The 19,980-nt window shown below is 42.4% G+C and overlaps 1 protein-coding gene across 1 annotated transcript; it reads right to left on the reverse strand.

Annotated features, from left to right (window-relative positions):
• Nucleotides 1-18,372: 18,372 nt before the first annotated feature.
• Nucleotides 18,373-18,948, reverse strand: LOC138892711 (uncharacterized). The gene has a single exon (XM_070176447.1). It carries the CDS (start codon nucleotides 18,946-18,948, stop codon nucleotides 18,373-18,375), a length of 576 nt encoding a protein of 191 aa, XP_070032548.1.
• Between the last annotated feature and the right edge of the window lie 1,032 nt (nucleotides 18,949-19,980).

A 19,980-nucleotide genomic window follows, 5' to 3' on the forward strand; every position in this document is an offset into this window, starting at 1 on the left:
AGTCGAGTGAGTGATTTTGAACTCGAAGTAATGTAGCCCATAGGCTTAGTAGTCAAGTGAGTGATTTCGAACTCGAAGTAATGTAGCCCGTAGGCTTAGTAGTCGAGTGAGTGATTTAGAACTAGAAGTAATGTAGCTCGTAGGCTTAGTAGTCGAGTGAGTGATTTCGAACTCGAATTAATGTAGCCCATAGTCTTAGTAGTCTAGTGAGTGATTTCGAACTACAAGTAATGTAGCCATAGGCTTAGTAGTCGAGTGAGTGATTTCGAACTCGAAGTAATGTAGCCCGTAGGCTTAGTAGTCAAGTGAGTGATTTCGAACTAGAAGTAATGTAGCCCGTAGGCTTAGTAGTCGAGTGAGTGATTTCGAACTCGAAGTAATGTAGCCCGTAGGCTTAATAGCTGAGTAAGCGCTTTCGAACTCGAAGTAATGTAGCCCGTAGTCTTAGTAGTCAAGTGAGTGATTTCGAACTTGAAGTAATGTAGCCCGTAGGCTTAGTAGTCGAGTGAGTGATTTCGAACTCGAAGTAATGTAGCCCGTAGGCTTAGTAGTCGAGCTAGTGTTGCTCGAACTCATTGATTTACCTTAATCATGTTTGCATAATAAACCTCGATATAGAGGAATTTTTCTTGGATATAAGATATCGGTAAAAAACTTTCTTTGTAAGTCATTATACATGTGTTCATGTTTTGCGTTAGGGCTCGGGCCAACTATATGAGCATGGTTCGTTTTGACCATTTGGCTCTTACAATTTTTCCTATCAGAACCCTGTTGTTATGAAGTAACTTTCTTGCATCAAACTTGATATATTTGAGGGCTAATTCCCCCCCCCCCCAGTATTCGAGGTAAAGAGGCCTCAGATACTGTCGAATTGTTTCTAAGTTAGCAGGATCAATGGTTGCCTCATTAAAAACCTTGCCGAAAAACCCATTTTGGGATAAAACCGGTCTAAGGGAAAAAGAGTGCAACGCGTGCTTTCAGACATAGGGCTTCATATTGAAGGATCCATCCTTGCTCCTGGTCGGACTCCTTCAAGGGTTAGTTTCGAAATATAAACGAATATGGGAGGGTCGTACCTTAGCAGTAGTATCGTTTTAGGTGCGACACATTCTAATTGCTTGATAGTTATTTGCCTTTTATAATACTGAGCTTGTAGGATCCTTTTCTGACGTTTTCGAGAACCTGATACGGTCCTTCCCAGTTTGGACCCAGTTTTCCTTCGTTTGGATTTCGGGTACTGAGGGTGACTTTCATTAGCACTAAGTCCCCGAGTTTAAAATGACGAAGCTTGGTTCTTCGATTATAGTATCTTTCGATTTGCTGCTTTTGGACGGCCAATTGGACGAGAGAAGCTTCTCGTTTTTCATCCGATAATTCGAGGCTTATATTCATAGCCTCATTATTTGACTCTTCTGTTGTATATCGAAACATGGCACTGGGTTTCCCGACTTCGACTGGAATCAAGGCTTTGGAGCCATATGCTAAGGAGAACGGGGTTGCCCCCGTACTAGATTTTGATGTTGTTCGATATGCCCAAAGAACTTCTGGTAGGATTTCTCTCCATTTTTCCTTAGCGTCGTTCAACCTTTTCTTTAGGTTTTGAATGATAGTTCTGTTCGTTGATTCGGCCTGTCTGTTCCCACTAGGGTGATACGGTGTTGATAATATTCTTTTTATTTTGTGGCCTTCGAGGAATTTTGTCACTTTGTCGCTGATAAACTGTTTCCCATTGTCACACACTATTTCGGCGGGTATCCCAAATCGACATATGATATGATCCAAGATAAAGTATATAACCTCTTTCTCTCTTACTTTCACGAACGCCTGTGCTTCAACCCATTTAGAGAAATAGTCAGTCATAAATAAAATGAATTTATCTTTACCTGGGGCCGATGGCAGAGGGCCGACGATATCCATTCCCCATTTCATGAATGGCCATAGGGATGGGACTGAGTGAAGTTGCTCTCCGGGTTGATGGATCATTGGTGCAAACCTCTGACATTTGTCATATTTTCGAACAAACTCCTTTGCATCTTTGTCCATATCGATCCAATAATACCCTGCCCTGATTATTGTTCGGACTAATGAATCGGCACCGGAGTGATTTTCACAAGTACCCTCGTGAATCTCATGTAGGATGTAGTCGGTGTCTCCTGTACCTAAGCATACTGCCAATTGTCCATCGAATGTCCTTCGGTATAACGTTCCATCTGCAGTCAATGTGAATCGAGCAGCTTTGGTTCGTATGGCCCTCAAATCTTTAGGGTCCGATGGGAGCTTTCCGTTCTCCAAATATTCAATATACTTATTCCTCCAATCCGAGATTAAGCTTGTAGAATTTATCTCGGCATGTCCTTCTTCGATCACCGATCTCGAGAGTTGAACGACATTCCCCGAGCTTATCTCGTTTTCCTCGACCGATGATCCCAAATTTGCAAGTGCATCAGCCTCACTGTTTTGTTCTCGTGGTACATGCTGTAAAGTCCACTCTTTCAAATGGTGCAAAGTGACCTGCAGTTTGTCCAAACACCTTTACATTCTATCCTCTCGAACTTCGAAGGTTTTGTTTACTTGATTTACCACCAGTAAAGAGTCACATTTGGCTTCAATGACTTCTGCTCCCAAGCTTTTAGCTAGCTCTAGACCTACAATCATGGCCTCATATTCGGCCTCGTTGTTAGTCAATCTAGTAGTTTTGATAGATTGCCTAATAGTGCTACCCGTAGGCGGCTTTAAAATGATGTCTAGCCCGGACCCCTTCACGTTCGAAGCCCCGTCTATGAAAAGGGTCCATACCCGCGATGATATACCTAATTTCAACAAGAGTTCCTTTTCAACTTCGGGTACGAGGGTTGGCGTGAAATTGGCCACGAAGTCCGCTAAAATCTGAGACTTGATGGCCGTACGGGATTGATATTCAATATCATACCCACTGAGTTCGACTGCCCATTTGGCCAATCGGCCCGATAGTTCAGGCTTGTGCAAAATATTACGAAGTGGGTAAGTGGTTAATATGCATATGGGGTGACATTGAAAGTACGGTCTTAACTTTCTAGAGGCGCTTATCAGTACAAGTGCCAATTTCTCTAAGCGTGGATATCTAGTTTTTGCTTCTCCTAAGGTTCGACTTACATAATAAACGAAAAATTGTGTACCTTGCTCTTCTCGAACTAGGACACCACTTACCGCGATTTCCGATACTGCCAAGTACAAGAAATATTTTTCGTCTATTTTGGAGTATGAAGTAGCGGTGGGATCGATAGATATCGCTTCAATTCTTCTAATGCCTGTTGACATTCCGGGGTCCAAGCGAAATCGCTCTTCTTTTTAAGTAAAGAGAAAAATTTGTGACTTCGATCTGACGACCTTGAAATGAATCGGCCTAAGGCAGCAATCTGTCCCGTTAGCCTCTGCACAGCTTTTACACTGTCCACGATGGCGATGTCTTTGATGGCCTTAATTTTATCGGGGTTGATCTCGATCCCCCGATTTGATACCATGAAGCCGAGGAACTTGTCCGAACCGACCCCGAAAGCACATTTCTCGGGGTTGAGCTTCATGTTGTATTTCCTCAAAATCTCGAATGTTTCCTGCAAATAAGTCAAATGGTCCTCTGCGCGCAGGGACTTAACTAGCATGTCATCAACATAAACTTCCATTGATTTACCTATTTGTTCCTCGAATATTTTATTTACTAGGCGTTGATAAGTAGCTCCTGCATTTTTTAGCCCGAAAGGCATCACATTATAACAATATGTTCCATACTTGGTGACAAATGAAGTCTTTTCCTGGTCTTCCGGGTTCATTTGGATTTGATTATACCCAGAATAGGCATCGAGAAAAGTAAGGACCTCGTGGCTGGCTGTGGCATCGATCATGCGATCGATGTTGGGCAGCGAAAAAGAATCTTTGGGGCATGCTTTATTTAAGCCCTTATAATCTATACACATTCTAAGTTTATTCCTTTTTTTAGGGACTACAACTACATTGGCCAACCATTTGGGATATTTTACCTCCCGAATGGACCCTATTTTGAGAAGTTTAGTTACTTCGTCCTTTATGAATGCGTGCTTTGCCTCGGACTAGGGTCTTCTCTTTTGTTTCACCGGTTTGAACCTAGGGTCCAATCTTAGCCGATGCGTCGTTATATCCAGTGGGATCCCTGTTATATCTAAATGGGACCAGGCAAAACAATCTATATTATCGATAAGAAATTGAATAAGTTTTTTCCTGAGTTCGGGGGTTAATCCCGTTCCCAGGTATACCTTTCGTTCGGGCAAGTGCTCGATTAGTATGACTTGTTCCAATTCTTCAATCGTTGATTGGGTAGCGTCGGAATCATCGGGAACCACGAAGGATCGAGGGATCCTTTGATCATCATCTTCATCGATCTTCTGATTTTCTGGTTGGGTTAAAGCTGATGTCTGTGATTGCTATTTGGCATCTCGTTCCCCTTTTGAGTCCGACCCCTTTGTTGACGAAGGTGAGGATATCAGAATTGCTTCTTTGACGGCAAACATTTCTCTCGTGGCCGGTTGTTCTCCGTACACTGTTTTGACTCCCTTTGATGTTGGAAATTTAATAACCTGGTGTAGGGTTGACGGTACAGCTCTCATGTTTTGGATCCATGGTCTTCCAAAAGGGGCGTTGTACCTCATGTCGCCTTCGATTACATGGAACTTTATTTCCTGGATGGTCCCGGCCATGTTTATCGGCAAAATTATCTCGCCTTTGGTAGTTTCACATGCCATATTGAATCCGTTTAGAACCAGGGCTGCGGGTACGACCTGGTCCTGTAGACCAAGCTGTTCTACAACCTTCGATCTAATAATGTTGGCCGAGCTACCTGGATCAATTAACACACGCTTAACTTTAGTTTTATTCATAAGTACGGATATTACCAGTGCATCGTTATGAGGTTGCATGACTCCTTCTGCATCTTCATCATTAAAAGAAAAAGTTCCTATGGGTGCGTAATCCTAAGTTCGAGGTCGCTTTTCTCTCATAACCGAGGTCTTAGTGCGTTTAAGCACCGGCCCTTGAGGGGTATCGACGCCTCCGATGATCATGTGGATGATGTGTTGTGGTTCTTCTTGTTCGTTTTGTTTGCCGAAATCCCTGTTTTTAAAATAGTTCTTGGCCCTGTCGCTTAAAAATTCTCGAAGGTGCCCTTTATTGAATAATCGGGCTACCTCTTCTCTTAGTTGCCTACAATCTTCTGTTCTGTGGACATGGGTGCCATGATATTCGCACATTTGATTAGGATTCCTCTGGGCAGGATCAGTCTACATGGCTCGAGACCATTTAGTGTCTTTGATGCGTCCGATTGCCGACACGATGGCGGATGCATCAATGCTGAAGTTATACTCCGATAACCGTGGTGCTTCTTTAGATCCGGTAGGCCTGTCGAACCCATTACTGTTCATCAGCCCCCGAGACCCTTGACCTCGATCACTTCTTTTGTTGCTTTGTTCGGGGTTACGTCTCGATTCATTGATTCTGTGGTTTCCACTATACGGTCGGTATCGGTCCCTGATCGGACCTTGTTCTCGATTGATATCCCTTCGAGCAGCGGATTCAGACCCCAACTGATCATCTTCGACTCTAATTTTGATTGGTATCGATTATGCACGTCGGCCCAAGTAATAGCTGGGTACTCGATCAGGTTATGCTTCAACCGCCGTGAAGCCGTCGAACTTTGTTCATTCAAACCTTGAATGAAAGCCTGAACAGAATCGTCTGTGACTGGTGGCAGATCCATTCGTTCCATTTGAAAACGAGATACGAACTCCCTTAGCATCTCGTTTTCCTTTTGTCTTACTTTGAACAGGTCCGACTTCCTGGTCTCGACTTTTAAGGCCCCAGCGTATGCTTTTACGAAGGAATCTACAAGCATAGCAAAAGAATCGATAGAATTAGATGGTAAATTATGATACTATATCATTGTTCCCTTTGACAGGGTTTCACCGAATTTCTTCAATAATACGGATTCGATCTCATCATCCTCTAGGTTGTTCCCTTTGATGGCACATATGTATGAGGTGACATATTCGTTGGGTTCGGTAGTTCCGTTATATTTAGGAATCTCGGGCATGCGGAATTTCTTTAGGATCGGTTTAGGAGCCGCGCTTGGAGGGAAAGGCTTTTGTACGAATTATTTGGAATCTAATCCCTTCAATATCGGTGGTACCCCCGGGATCTGATCAACCCTGGAGTTTTATGTTTTTACCTTTTTTTCATTTGCTTCGATCCTCCTTTCTCCCGATTCTATTCGTTTGGTCAGTTCTTCGAACATGTTAGCAATTTCGGGATTAGTCCCCGACTCCTACTCATTTGATCTTACTATAGCTGGTTCCGTTGTATGGGCGATTTCTCAGGGTTGACTGGGCTCTGGTCTGCTCGGTATCTGGGTTTGACTCTGCAACTAAGCTATTGCTTCCTGTTGAGCTTGCAACATTTCGAAAATCATACGCAAGCTGACATCGTTTTCCTCGATGTTATGGGTATCTCGAGCTGCAGATCGAGTGCTACCATGAATGCTATTTTCAGGTTCAGAATGTAGGTTCGCCTCAATGGCCACATGCGAATTAATGTCTATCGGCACTTCGATTCGAGCTCCAACGGCGTTGAAAAGCGGTCTTTCGGTACTGGGTGTCAAGTTGTTATTCTCATCTTGAAGACCAGCTTCGTTGTCGATAGGTAAGGCCATTTAATTGATAGTTAGTCGTTGCTAATCCGAAATCAAAAACACTTCCGGAAGCAAGCGCAAAACGGTGTGTTTTTGCAGATTCGTATTAAATAACCATTGTTATCCTTAGCCCCACGGTGGGCGTCAAACTGTTTACCCGAAAAATGGGCAGAGTTGAATTTGTACGTAGTTCTAAGGATATGTGGTATAACTTAACACAAATCGTAAGGATAAATAGAAAGTATCAATTATAGATTGTAAAGAATGAAAAATACACAAGGTTGAAAAAATGATAATTTAAGGACTAAGCAAGATGAATCAATCTATGAAGCCAAAAGGAATAACCCTTCAATATAGGAGTGTATGGTATTTTTGTTACAATGTAAGCAAAAAACTGTCCCTTTACAGAAATGTAGCCATCCTCTTTATAGTGGAGGATCCTATTTTAGATATAATTAAAAATACATAGTGGGGAACCCATGATAAATCAGCTTTTCCCTAATTCCTGCCGAGATTCTCTCCCTTAGTGCGGTTGCAATGACTCTTGTCTGTGAGCTCGAGCTTGATCGGATTCGGTGCTGGTCGGTATTGTTTTAGATCTTGATGCGGACTTGAGCTCGATGCCGACTCTAGATCTGGTAATGACTCGAGCTCGGTATCGGTTGGCCTTTGCCCCCTAAGCTCAATTCCATAACATCTCATCATAGTTCGATTCGGACCGAGCTCGATAATGACTTCGAACTCGGTGTTTGACCTATACCTGAAATCTGAAGCTCGTTCGTACCATTTTCGGAACCCATCTCGATATTACGAAGTCTTCCTTTGGTCCATTATGATCCCATCTCGATCAATCGTACGAATGCCAAAATCGATTTCAACCGTATACAATAGTAAATTTTGGAAATTCTTTAGCCAAATTTTTATACGTTATTTCATCAATGTCATATTCTTCGGTAACTCACAATTTTATCACCCATTTCACTGTATAAATTGAATAATTGTAACCTTCTTTCTTTTGTATTCTTTAACATTTTAATTAGCGACCCAACAATCCAAGAGTGTTCCATGTTCTTATGAGAGACTTAATATGTTTGAGAAACAACAATTCAACAGCTTAGTTTTTTTAATTACTTTCTGAGAATTATATTTGAATTTATTTTTTTGACATTTGGCAATTTTTTTGTAAAATGAATGGGAAGGAAAATAAGACAGAAAAATTTAGAAAAAGCAAAAAAGAAAAAAAAAAGAGAGGAAAAGTTAAAAGACGAAAAGTATAGTTTCTCTTATATAAATTATTGAGAAAAAGGATCAACTATCTCTTGAAAACAATAAAACAACAAATTTTGAGAAATTATTGAAAATATAAAATTCTATGATAGGAATAATATGCAGTAAAACTTGAAGTTGGATTTGACGTCTATTATATTTCTAATATTCATATATATTAGAAATATATTATTTATTTAACTATTTTATGACCACTCGAACCACGGATAAATTTTCTAGTCATGATAAGTAAAATGGACATAATAACATTGCCTTGTAATTAAGCTTTTATTAATTTTCTACATGCAAGTTGACGAATTAAACAACTTAGTACTGAACCCGAAATCACAAGAAGACAGCAATGAATCACTAGTAAACCTCGAACTTCATCGTATACACTAATTTCGTCTTGAACCCCCCCCCCCCCCCCCCCACCCCCACCCCCACCCCCCCAAATAATGACTAATATACTGCCATTTTGGCCACGAAAATTAATTGGTTAATTAAGGTTTCAAATAAATTCATTAAGGATGCCTTTTTAAAAATTTATTTGCTCGTTTAGTATCTATAAACTATTCTTCTTTCTTCTGTTTTATAGTTTTGAAAAACAGATAACAGACGTATTATCGTTTTTCGTTTTATTCCCATTCACTACTTATTTAATCATTTTAAGTCACATTCATTTGAACATTCTCTGCCAAAATAAGTATTGCAAATTATCCAAATTAACTCCTGTACGTTAACCTTAATTTGTGTAAATTAAAGTCGAAATGTATGTTTCCTCTATTCTAATTTGTTTTATTTAAATTAAAATGAACTTTGATTTACTTTTTAAGATGCATGTATCTTTTGCCATTTTCATATGAAAAGTTCTTTAGTGTATATTTTAAGTACATAAATTTAAATTAAAATAATGTAATAAATAAATTCGACTGAGCTCAAAAAGTCGATTAAATTATTTCTATTAAGCGAAAGTACATGCCAAATAAATTGCGGGAGATTAATAAGTAATATAAGGACAATCCTATCCTAGAAACACTCTAATTAAACTTGAATAGTACTCAATTAGGTTTTGACGTATGGAAATCCGTAGCAACACTCTAAACTTTTGCCTCTTTTTGTTGGGATTTTGAATAACTCCGTTCTATGCCTCCGTTGCCTTCACGTTTGATGGTACGGCTCCATTCTCCATTAATTCCTCATGTTTTAAACTATAGTATTTGAATGACTCCTTTCCAAATTCATTAGGCCATGTACCTTACAGATTCTTTGGTGAAATGGAATTTTTTTAAATACATAATAGACTATACAACTGGAATTATATGAAGAAACGAGGTTTTAAGCCTTCTTGGCCTTTTACAATATTTAATTTAAGAAAATATCTTTTTTAGATCTCGTATGTGTAAATAAAAGATCTCTTATGTGTAAAAGTAAATCTCCCATGTGTAAAAAAAAAAAAGGTAGGGTCATAAAACTAAAAACAAGTTTGTAAATGGCCAAAAAATCGATTAACCCGAAACGAGGTTTTACATATGAAACGCTGCAAGCAGTCAAGTACGGAGATATATACAGTGTACTTTATTACAAAATGCATATATATATATATATATTTCGTGGTTCATTCTCATAGCTAGGAACAATCTGAATGGAAATATATTCAGTTTTTCGACGAGAATAATTTAACCTAAGTATATATTTAAGTGTTTCTTTTTATTTTCGTTATATGTCACATATAAGCATTCAACAGCCATAGATTGTATTAATATTATGTAATAAAAAAGTTCGATTTAGAATTAAATCTTATATACTTTTATTATTATCCTAGTTATTGATCCATACTTACCATAAGAAACTATTACATTAACATATGGCGGACTTTTAATTAACTTGAGCATAAAAGTACTACATTATATTGTCTACATGTATACCCAATAATAAGTGTTAGTGTTAGCTCGCTGTATGTTAATGAGTATGAACCATCTCATACAAAAGAGCACAACTGCATTCTTTCTATTTTCGCAGTTATGAATACATACTTACTATCAAACAACGGTGTTTACCCGAAAAAAGGGATAGAGTTGAATTTATGCGCAATTCCGAAGATACGTGGTACAACTTAATACCGAATGTTAGGATAAATAAAAGTATGAATATAGATTGGAGAAAAACGTAATCTAGGCCAATCAATTATGAACAGTGAAATTTAGGATTTAACAAAAAATAGAATCAATCTAAAAAATTAGAAAGATCACTCTTGCTTGTAGAGGGGATAATATAATTTGTGATAGTGTAAGTCCTCCAATCGATCCCTTACAAAAATGATAACCAAGTCCTTTTATAGTGAAGGGGTTTGGCTCCAAGCATAATAAAATAAACATTCAGTGGGAAACCCATGATAAATCAGCTTTTTCATAATTTCTGCCAAGATTCCCTCTAGTGGGATTACAACGACTTTTGTCTGCGAGCCCGATCTTGCTTAGAACCCTCGATTTTGGTTCGAGCTTGATTTCGGCTCGAACTTGTGATCTTGACTCGAGCTCGATCCCGGTTCGAGCCCTCGAACGGATTCCTGGTCGATGTAGGTTGGTTTTTGGATTATCTGCACGATAGATCTACCCGCGCCATGGTTCGATTCTTGTTCGAGTTTAATTATGATATCGATCTCAATACGGACCGGCCTTCCTAGGCTCTAGATTAGTTCGTGCTCCCTCCCCCCCTCCTTCGGGATCTTACTTCGATATATCACCCTTCGAACCGTACCGGACATGCCAAATTCATTTCGACCGTATACAGATAGTCCCCTCGTTTCTCAGAAATAAATACGGTGAGAAACGATATGATTTTCAACAGCTCGATCGGATTATATTCTGTTGATTCCATCAGGTTCGATCATGATGCACATGATAGCTGTCGTGTCGGTTTAGTCTCCCAAGGCATTTAATGCATATCAGGCGGTGGTCGGCCACTGCTGATAATGAATCGCCGTCGCTTTGAACCTATAAATCACTCTCACCTTTATCTTTTACCAATTTTACATCTTCAATCTTCTAAAATTTCTCAATCTCTTCGTACAAAAAAGCTGTGATTTCTTTCCGAAAGGATCCCTCAATTCTACCAAATCTCTATCACCTCCTTCGGCTCTTTATTTTTGAATTCAAAAATGGCGAAAACATCGCAAATAGTTCCTCAGAAAGAGAAAGCTTCATCTTCACAGTGTGTCGCCGATGAGACACCGGTGGAACCACGGCCAGATGAGTGTGTCCCCGGGGTGTGCGTCCTTACTTTAGATTTTAAAGTTGATAAAGGTTTATCGGTCCCTGGTCGGTGTGAGCCGGTATCGAGGTATATGTGTTCGATTACTGAGAAGCACCTCGATCTGTTAAAGAAGGACTGCAATTGGGGAAAAAAAGAAGTGATAATACCTACCCCTGACGAAGACATTACTTCTCATGTGAAAGGGTTTTTGAACGTATATACCTATCCTTTCACTTTGGGTCCCCTCGATTCCGTCGTTATCGACTTCTGTCGACAGTATAAGGTAACCTTAGACCAGGTCCATCCTTCTTTGTGGCGGATCGTTATTCTGATCCGATATTTCGTGAGCAAAATCGAGGGGATATCATTCACCCTTGATCATCTTATCCGGCTATACAGTCCCCGACTTTTTCGGGGAGGGTTAATAAAACTCCAGCGTCGGGCTACCAAGGCTTTGTTCTCGAGTATTGACGAGGACAGGGACCGGGGTTGGATGAGCAGGTTCGTTCGAGTAAGGACTTCGGACCTGATCCCGACCGAAAAGATGCCATTTCTCGAGGAGTGGAATTTGAAACATAAGTGTGATTTTGCTGTTGTTTCTATTTTGTTCTTTCATTTGTTCTCTTATCGACACTCCCCTTTTCGTGATGTAGCGGTTCCCTGGATGCCCGGAGCGGTTCCCGACTTCAAGAATTGGGTACGGGCTCTTGTTTCGACTTTCACATATGCCGAGCGCTCATGGCGTGATTTGTTTAAGGGTCGGTGGGAGGCCAAAACTCACAGTAAGCTCATTTCTCAAAATCTGACGAGGTACTTCTCGATATATTTTTGATAAGGTTTCCCATATGCAGGTTTGGGTAAGGACGCGGTCTTGAGACCTCTGTCTAATGAGGAGGTCTGTCTAATGAGGAGGATGTCTCGACCTTCGTTCCAAAGCCTGTGAAGGAAAATAAAAAGAAGAGAGCTTTGTTGTCCGAATATCCAAAACCGAAGAAGAGGACGGCTCGTAAACCAAACAAGAATGTCATTCCTTTGACCGTAGAATCCGTTTTGCGCCTAAGGGATGAAGAAGAAGAAGAATATAATGAGTCCACGCTGGCGGTCCGGACGAAGAGAGCCACCGATGCTTCAATGCCGACTGGATCAATGATGCCCTATGGGGATCCGTCTCGAACTGAAAATATACCGGAGAGTGGTTTCGGCAGAGTCCCCGAACTATCGGATGTCGAAGACACCTCTCATCGGAATCAACTCGCAGGGGTTACAATCAGGGAGCCCTTCGAACCCCTTCGAGCCGAGGTGAATGCTCCGAGCGATTCACTTGAGGCATCAGCAATCGAGGACTCGCCTCTCTTTCTCGCTTTTTCCGCAGGGGTGATTCGGGAAGCTCAAGCTCTGGGGGCCCTTAATCTAGATAGGCCTCACGATGAAGAGGATCTGTTTCGTGACCTGTTTACTGGTATCGAGGACATTGTCGATGCCGGTGCCGGTGATGAATCAGATCTTTTTCACGGTTTGTGGCAGGCTTTGGACCAAGTGAGTCTTTTGAAAACCTTTTTGTTGGTATTGCCCTTATGTTTGTCTTTTGTTAACTTCACTCCTTGTTTCTTCGTAGGCTGCGGCAGTCCATCGAGAACAATGTTCTCGTTCCCAGAATGAGCTGCATCGATACGCAGCCGACCTGAAACGCGCTATCGATGAGAGGAACTCTCTCAAACTTTCCTTAGGACAGATAGAGGAGGAAATAAAAGATCTCCGGGCCGAGTTGTCCAAGGCATATCGAGACCAGAATGATTTGTCTGAGCAGGTAATGATGCTTTTGAAAACCTATGGGTTCGATACCGGAATGGTATCTAACATTTCGGTCTCACAGCTGCAGCAAAAAATCGAGATGATAGGGAGGCTGCGTGAGGAGGTCGATGTGATAAGGATGGAATCCTTGCGGTGGAAAGAAGGTATGGACTGCTTTGCAGCAGAAAAAGAGACCGCTCGAGCCCAGTTATCGTCGTCTGAAACCCAACTTCAGAAAGTGAAGGAGAAAAACCTGGTTCAAGCAAAGAAAATCGAGGAGCTTGAGGCTCGGTTGGCCTCAGTACTCGCCAAGGCCGAATCCGATGCCGAAAAGGCAAAGACTTATGCTGATGCACTCGTGGCCGTCTATCGGGCTGATGCTGAAGCTGCCCAAGTTCAGGCAAGAGAGGCAGCCGAATCCGCTGATGGTCGGGCACATTGGGTTGCCGAACTTGCTAAGTACCGATCCAGGAGAGAAACCCTCGAGGAGATTCATGCTCGCGACTTCGATCTCACGGAAGAGATAAGAAGGGTAAAAGAACTCGAGGCTGATGTCGAAGCTCTGGTTTCCGATGATGACGATGACGACGATGGGAGAAAAAGTGGATCCGAGAATGGGGGGAATCTGATAAAGAAAAGACCGCTCCCGTTTAAATTTTTTTTTTTTTTTGGCTGTTGCCACCCATATAAATAAATTTTGTGTATAGGCCTCTTCTTTTGCGGACTTGCTTTTGATTATGTTTCCTGGGTTGCTGTGATTTGCCTCATGAATATTTCCATAATATTTTAAACCAATTAATCAAACTCGAACCTCGTAGTCTCTTTAACCGAGCGAGTGTCTGCTTGTGCTCGATTTAATTGTCAACGATTCAATTTTGAAGAGAATATAGCCCGTGGGCGTGGCGGTCGAGCGAGTGTTTGCTTGTGCTCAAATTAATATAGCCCGTAGGCTTGGTCGAGTGAATGATTCGAACTCGAATTAATGCAGCCCGTAGGCTATTTGGTCGAGTGAGTTTTTGCTCGAACTCGAGATAAAAAATAGCCCGTAGGCTTGATCGAATGAATGATTCGAACTCGAATTAATGCAGCCCGTAGGCTATTTGGTCGAGTGAGTGTTTGCTCGAACTCGAATTAAAGAATAGCCCGTAGGCTTGATCGAGTGAATGATTTGAACTCGAATTAATGCAGCCCGTAGGCTATTTGATCGAGTGAGTGTTTGCTCGAACTCGAATTAAATAATAGCCCGTAGGCTTGATCGAGTGAATGATTCGAACTCAAATTAATGCAGCCCGTAGGCTATTTGGTCGAGTGAGTTTTTGCTCGAACTCGAGATAAAAAATAGCCCGTAGGCTTGATCGAGTGAATGATTCGAACTCAAATTAATGCAGCCCGTAGGCTATTTGGTCGAGTGAGTGTTTGCTCGAACTCGAATTAAGGAATAGCCCGTAGGCTTGGTCGAGTGAATGATTCGAACTCGAATTAATGCAGCCCGTAGGCTATTTGGTCGAGTAAGTGTTTGCTCGAACTCGAATTAAAGAATAGCCCGTAGGCTTGATCGAGTGAATGATTCGAACTTGAATTAATGCAGCCCGTAGGCTATTTGGTCGAGTGAGTTTTTGCTCGAACTCGAGATAAAAAATATATAGCCCGTAGGCTTAATGGTCGCATTATATCTTAATTCTTCACATGTTATTACACGCCTGGGTTCGGGCCAACTTATACGAGCATGGCTCGCTTCGATCATTTGGCTCTTTACAGTTTTCCTATCGGGACCCTGTTGCTTTGAAGTAACTCTCTTTCGGGGCCTCGGATATTATCATAAGTGCTGCACGACCAGTGGTTGCCTCATCAAAAACCTTGCCGAAAAACCCATTTGGGATAAAAACCGGTCTTAAGGAAAAAAGAGTGCAACGCGTGCTTTCTGATGAGAGATCCGTCCCCTGTTCGGACTTCTGCAGGGGTCAGTTTCGAGATGTAAACGAATATGGAAAGGTTGTACCTTAATAGTAGTACCATTTCAGATGTGATACATTCCAGTTTCTTGATAACTGTTTGCCGTTTATAACACCGATCCTGTACGATCCCTTTCTGATGTCCTCAAGTACCTAATATGGTCCTTCCTAATTCGGTCCTAGCTTCCCTTTATTCGGATTCCAGGTATTGATGGTAATTTTTCTTAACACTAAGTCCCCAGGCTTGAAATGGCGGAGCTTGGTTCTTCGGTTATAATACCTTTCGATTCGTTGCTTTTGGGCGGCCATTCAGACGAGGGCAGTTTCTCGCCTTTCATCCGATAGTTCGAGGCTTGTGTTCATAGCCTCGTTATTTGATTCTTCCATCGAGAATCGAAATCTGGCACTGGTTTCACCAACCTCAACTGGTATTAATGTTTTGGATCCATATACTAAGGAGAACGGGGTCTCCCCCGTACTGGATTTTGATGTTGTCCAATATGCCCAAAGGACTTCGGGCAGGATTTCTCTCCGTCTTCCTTTAGCATCGTTCAACCTCTTCTTTAAATTTTGAATGACAGTTTTATTCGTTGATTCGGCCTGCCCGTTCCCACTGGGGTGGTACGGCGTCGACAGTATCCTTTTTATCTTGTGGTCTTCGAGGAATCTTGTTACTTTGCCGCCAATGAATTGCTTTCCATTGTCACATACTATTTCGGCGGGTATCCCGAACCGGCATATGATATGATCCCAAATAAAGTCTATAACTTCTTTTTCTCTTATTTTCTCGAACGCCTGTGCTTCAACCCATTTAGAAAAATAGTCAGTCATAAACAAAATGAATTTAGCTTTACCTGGGGTCGATGGCAGAGGGCCGACGATATCCATTCCCCATTTCATGAAAGGCCACGGGGATAGGACCGAGTGGAGTTGTTCTCCGGGCTGGTGGATCATTGGCCCGAACCTTTGACATTTATCACATTTACGAACAAATTCCTTCGTATATTTGCCCATATCGATCTAATAATACCCTGCTCTGATTATTCTTTGGACTAATGTGTCGACTCCAGAGTGATTCCCGCAAGTACCCTCATGCACTTCCCGTAGGACATAATCGACATCCCCCGAACCCAAGCATACAGCCAATGGTCTGTCGAACGTTCTTCGGTACAGTGTTCCATCTGAAGCCAGGGTGAATCGAGCAGCCTTGGTCCATAGGGTTTTGGACTCTTTAGGGTTCTGGACTCTTTAGGTTCCAATGGGAGTTTTCCGTTTTTTAGATATTCGATATACTTGCTTCTCCAATCCCAAGTTAAGCTTGTAGAATTTATTTCGGTGTGTCCTTCTTCGACTACCGATCTCAAAATTTGAACCACATTCCCCGAGCCCATATCATCTACCTCGACCGATGACCCCAAATTCGCCAGTGCGTCGGCCACATTATTCTGTTCCCGTGGTACATGCCGTAAAGTCCATTGTTTGAAATGGCGCAAAGTGATAAGCAGTTTATCTAAATACCTCTGCATTCTACCTTCTCGAACTTCGAAAGTTTTGTTTACTTGACTCACCACCAGCAAGGAATCGCAGTTGGCTTCAATGATTTCTGCTCCCAAATTTCTAGCTAGCTCGAGACCTGCAATCACGGCTTCGTACTCGGCCTCGTTGTTAGTCAATCTGATAGTTTTAATAGATTGTCTAATAATGCCACCCATAGGTGGTTTCAAAACTATGCCCAGCCCGGACCCTTTTACGTTTGAAGCCCCATCCGTAAAAAGGACCCATACCCCCGATGATGTACCTGATTTCAATAGTTCTTTTTCGGCTTCGGGTATGAGGGCTGGTGTGAAATCGGCCACGAAGTCTGCTAGGATTTGAGACTTGATGGCCGTACGGGGTCGATATTCGATATCGTACCCACTGAGTTTGATGACCCATTTGGCCAGCCGGCCTGATAACTCGGGTTTGTGCAAAATATTATGAAGCGGGTAAGTAGACAATACGCATATGGGATGACATTGGAAATACGGCCTTAACTTCCTTAAGGCGCTTATTAGTGCAAGCGCTAACTTTTCTAGGAGCGGATATCTAGTTTCCGCCTCTCCTAAGGTTCAACTTGTATAATAAACTGGGAATTGCGTACCTTGCTCTTCTCGAACCAGGACACCGCTTATGGCGACTTCCGACACTGCTAGGTACAAGCAAAGTTTCTCATCGATTTTTGGAGTGTGAAGCAGTGGTGCGCTTGACAGATATCGTTTTAGTCCTTCTAATGCTTGTTAGCACTCCGGGGTCCACGAAAAATCGTTCTTCTTTTTGAGTAGAGAAAAAAATTTATGACTTCGATCGGATGACCTCGATATGAATCGGCTTAGGGGGGCGATCCGACCCATTAGTCTTTGCACTGCCTTTATGCTGTCTACGACGGTGATGTCTTTAATAGCCTTGATTTTATCGGGGTTAATCTCTATTCCCGGATGTGATACCATGAAGCCGAGGAACTTGCCTGAACCGACACCGAAGGCACATTTTTCGGGGTTGAGCTTCATTTTGTATTTCCTCAGAATCTCGAACGTTTCCTGCAAATGAATTAAATGGTCCTCTGCACGCAGGGATTTGACTAACATGTCATCAATATAAACCTCCATTGATTTTCCTATTTGTTCTTCGAACATTTTATTCACTAGGCGTTGGTAAGTGGCCCCTGCGTTTTTTAGCCCGAAGGGCATCACATTATAACAATACATCCCATATTTGGTGACAAACGAGGTTTTTCTCCTGATCCTCCGGGTTTATCTGTATTTGATTATACCCGGAATAGGCATCGAGAAAAGTGAGGATCTCGTGGCCGGCCATGGCATCGATCATGCGATCGATGTTGGCCAATGGAAAAGAATCCTTGGGGCATGCTTTGTTCAAATCCTTATAGTCCACGCACATCCTAAGTTTGTCCCCTTTTTTAGGGACTACGACTATGTTGGCTAACCATTCGGGGTATTTTACCTCCCGAATGGACCCTATTTTGAGAAGTTTGGTTACCTCATCCTTTATGAAGGCGTTCTTTCTATCGGACTGGGGTCTTCTTTTTTGCTTCACCGGTCTGAACCGATGGTCCAAACTTAGCTGATGCATCGTTATGTCTGGCGGGATCCCTGTTATATCTAAATGGTACCAGGCGAAACAATCGATGTTATTGATAAGAAATTGAACGAGTTTCTTCCTGAGTTCAGGGCTCAGCCCCGTTCCCAAGTATACCTTTTGCTCGGGCCAGCGCTCGATTAATACGATTTGTTCTAGCTCCTCGATCGTTGATTTTGTGGCATCGGAGTCATCGGGAGTTACGAAAGATCGGGGGACCCTTTGGTCTTCATTCTCTTCGACTTTCTGGTTGTCAGGATGGGTTGGAGTCACTGTATGTGATTGCTATTTGGTGTCCCGTTCTCCTTCCGGGCCCGGTCCCTTTATCGGCGAAAGTGAGGACATTGGTTTGGCTTCATCGACGGCGAATATTTCTTTTGCGGCTGGCTGCTCTCCGTATACCATTTTGACATCTCCCGACGCCGAAAATTTGAGGACCTGGTGCAGGGTCGAAGGCACGGCTCTCATGTTGTGGATCCATGGCCTTCCGAAAAGGGCGTTATACCTCATATCGCCTTTGATCACGTGAAACTTTATTTCCTGGACAGTTCCGGCCACGTTTATTGGCAAGGCTATCTCCTCATTGGTGGTTTCGCATGCCATATTGAACCCATTTAGGACCAGAGTTGCAGGCACGATTCGATCCTGCAGGCCGAGCTGCTCTACTACCTTTAATCGGATGATATTGGCCGAGCTACCTGGATCGATCAACACACACTTAATCTTAGTTTTATTTACGAGTACGGATATTACCAGGGCGTCGTTGTGAGGTTGGATGACCCCTTCTTCATCTTTATCACCAAAGGACAAAGTCCCCATGGGTGCGTACTCTTGAGTCCGAGATCGCTTTTCCCTCACCATCGACGTTTTAGTGCGCTTAAGCATCGGTCCCCGGGGGGTATCGGTGCCACCGATGATCATGTGGATAACGTGCTGTGGTTCTTCTTGCTGGTTCTGCTTGCTGACATCCCTACTTCTAAAATGGCTCTTTGCTCTATCACTCAGAAACTCCCAAAGGTGCCCTTTGTTAAATAGGCGAGCTATTTCCTCTCTTAGTTGGTTGCAATCTTCCGTTCTGTGGCCATGGGTTCCATGGTATTCTTACGTTTGATTGGGATTTCTCCGGGCAGGATTGGTTTGCATTGGTCTGGGCCATTTAGTGTCTTCGATGCGTCCGATAGCCGATACGAGAGCGGATGCGCCAACGCTGAAGCTATACTCTGATAATCGAGGTGCTTCTATAGGCTTGGCATATTTGTCGAAGCCGCTCTTACTCATAAGCCCCCGAGAATTTTGTCCCCGATCAATTCTTTGACTGTTCTGAACTGCGTTACGTGTTGAACCATTGTTTACTCGATCGGTGATGTATGGTCGATATCGGTCTCTGTTTGACCTTTGTTCTCTGTCGATCTGCTTTTGATTAATAACTGTCCTGTTCTGATGAACAGGTCCGTACAGAGTCCCCGACTGATCGTCCTCGATCCTAATTTTTGATTGATATCGGTTATGTACATCTGCCCAAGTTACCGCCGGGTACTCGATCAAATTTTGCTTCAGCCGATGTGATGCTGTCGAACTTAGCTCGTTCAATCCTTGGGTGAAAGCTTGTATGGCCCAGTCGTCGGTGACCGGGGGTAATTCCATGCGTTCCATTGGAAATCGGGATACGAATTCCCCCAGCATTTCTTCCTACCTTTGCTTTACTTTGAAGAGGTCTGATTTTCTCGTTGTGACCTTTATGGCACCAGCATGTGCTTTTACGAATGAATCTGCCAACATGGCAAAAGAATCGATGAAATTTGGTGGTAGATTGTGGTACCAAATCATAGCTCCTTTCGAGAGGGTCTCCTCGAACTTTTTCAATAGCACGGATTCAATCTCGTCATCTTCCAA

This window comes from Nicotiana tomentosiformis, chromosome 5 (genome assembly GCF_000390325.3).
Source record: "Nicotiana tomentosiformis chromosome 5, ASM39032v3, whole genome shotgun sequence".
NCBI lineage: Eukaryota > Viridiplantae > Streptophyta > Magnoliopsida > Solanales > Solanaceae > Nicotiana > Nicotiana tomentosiformis.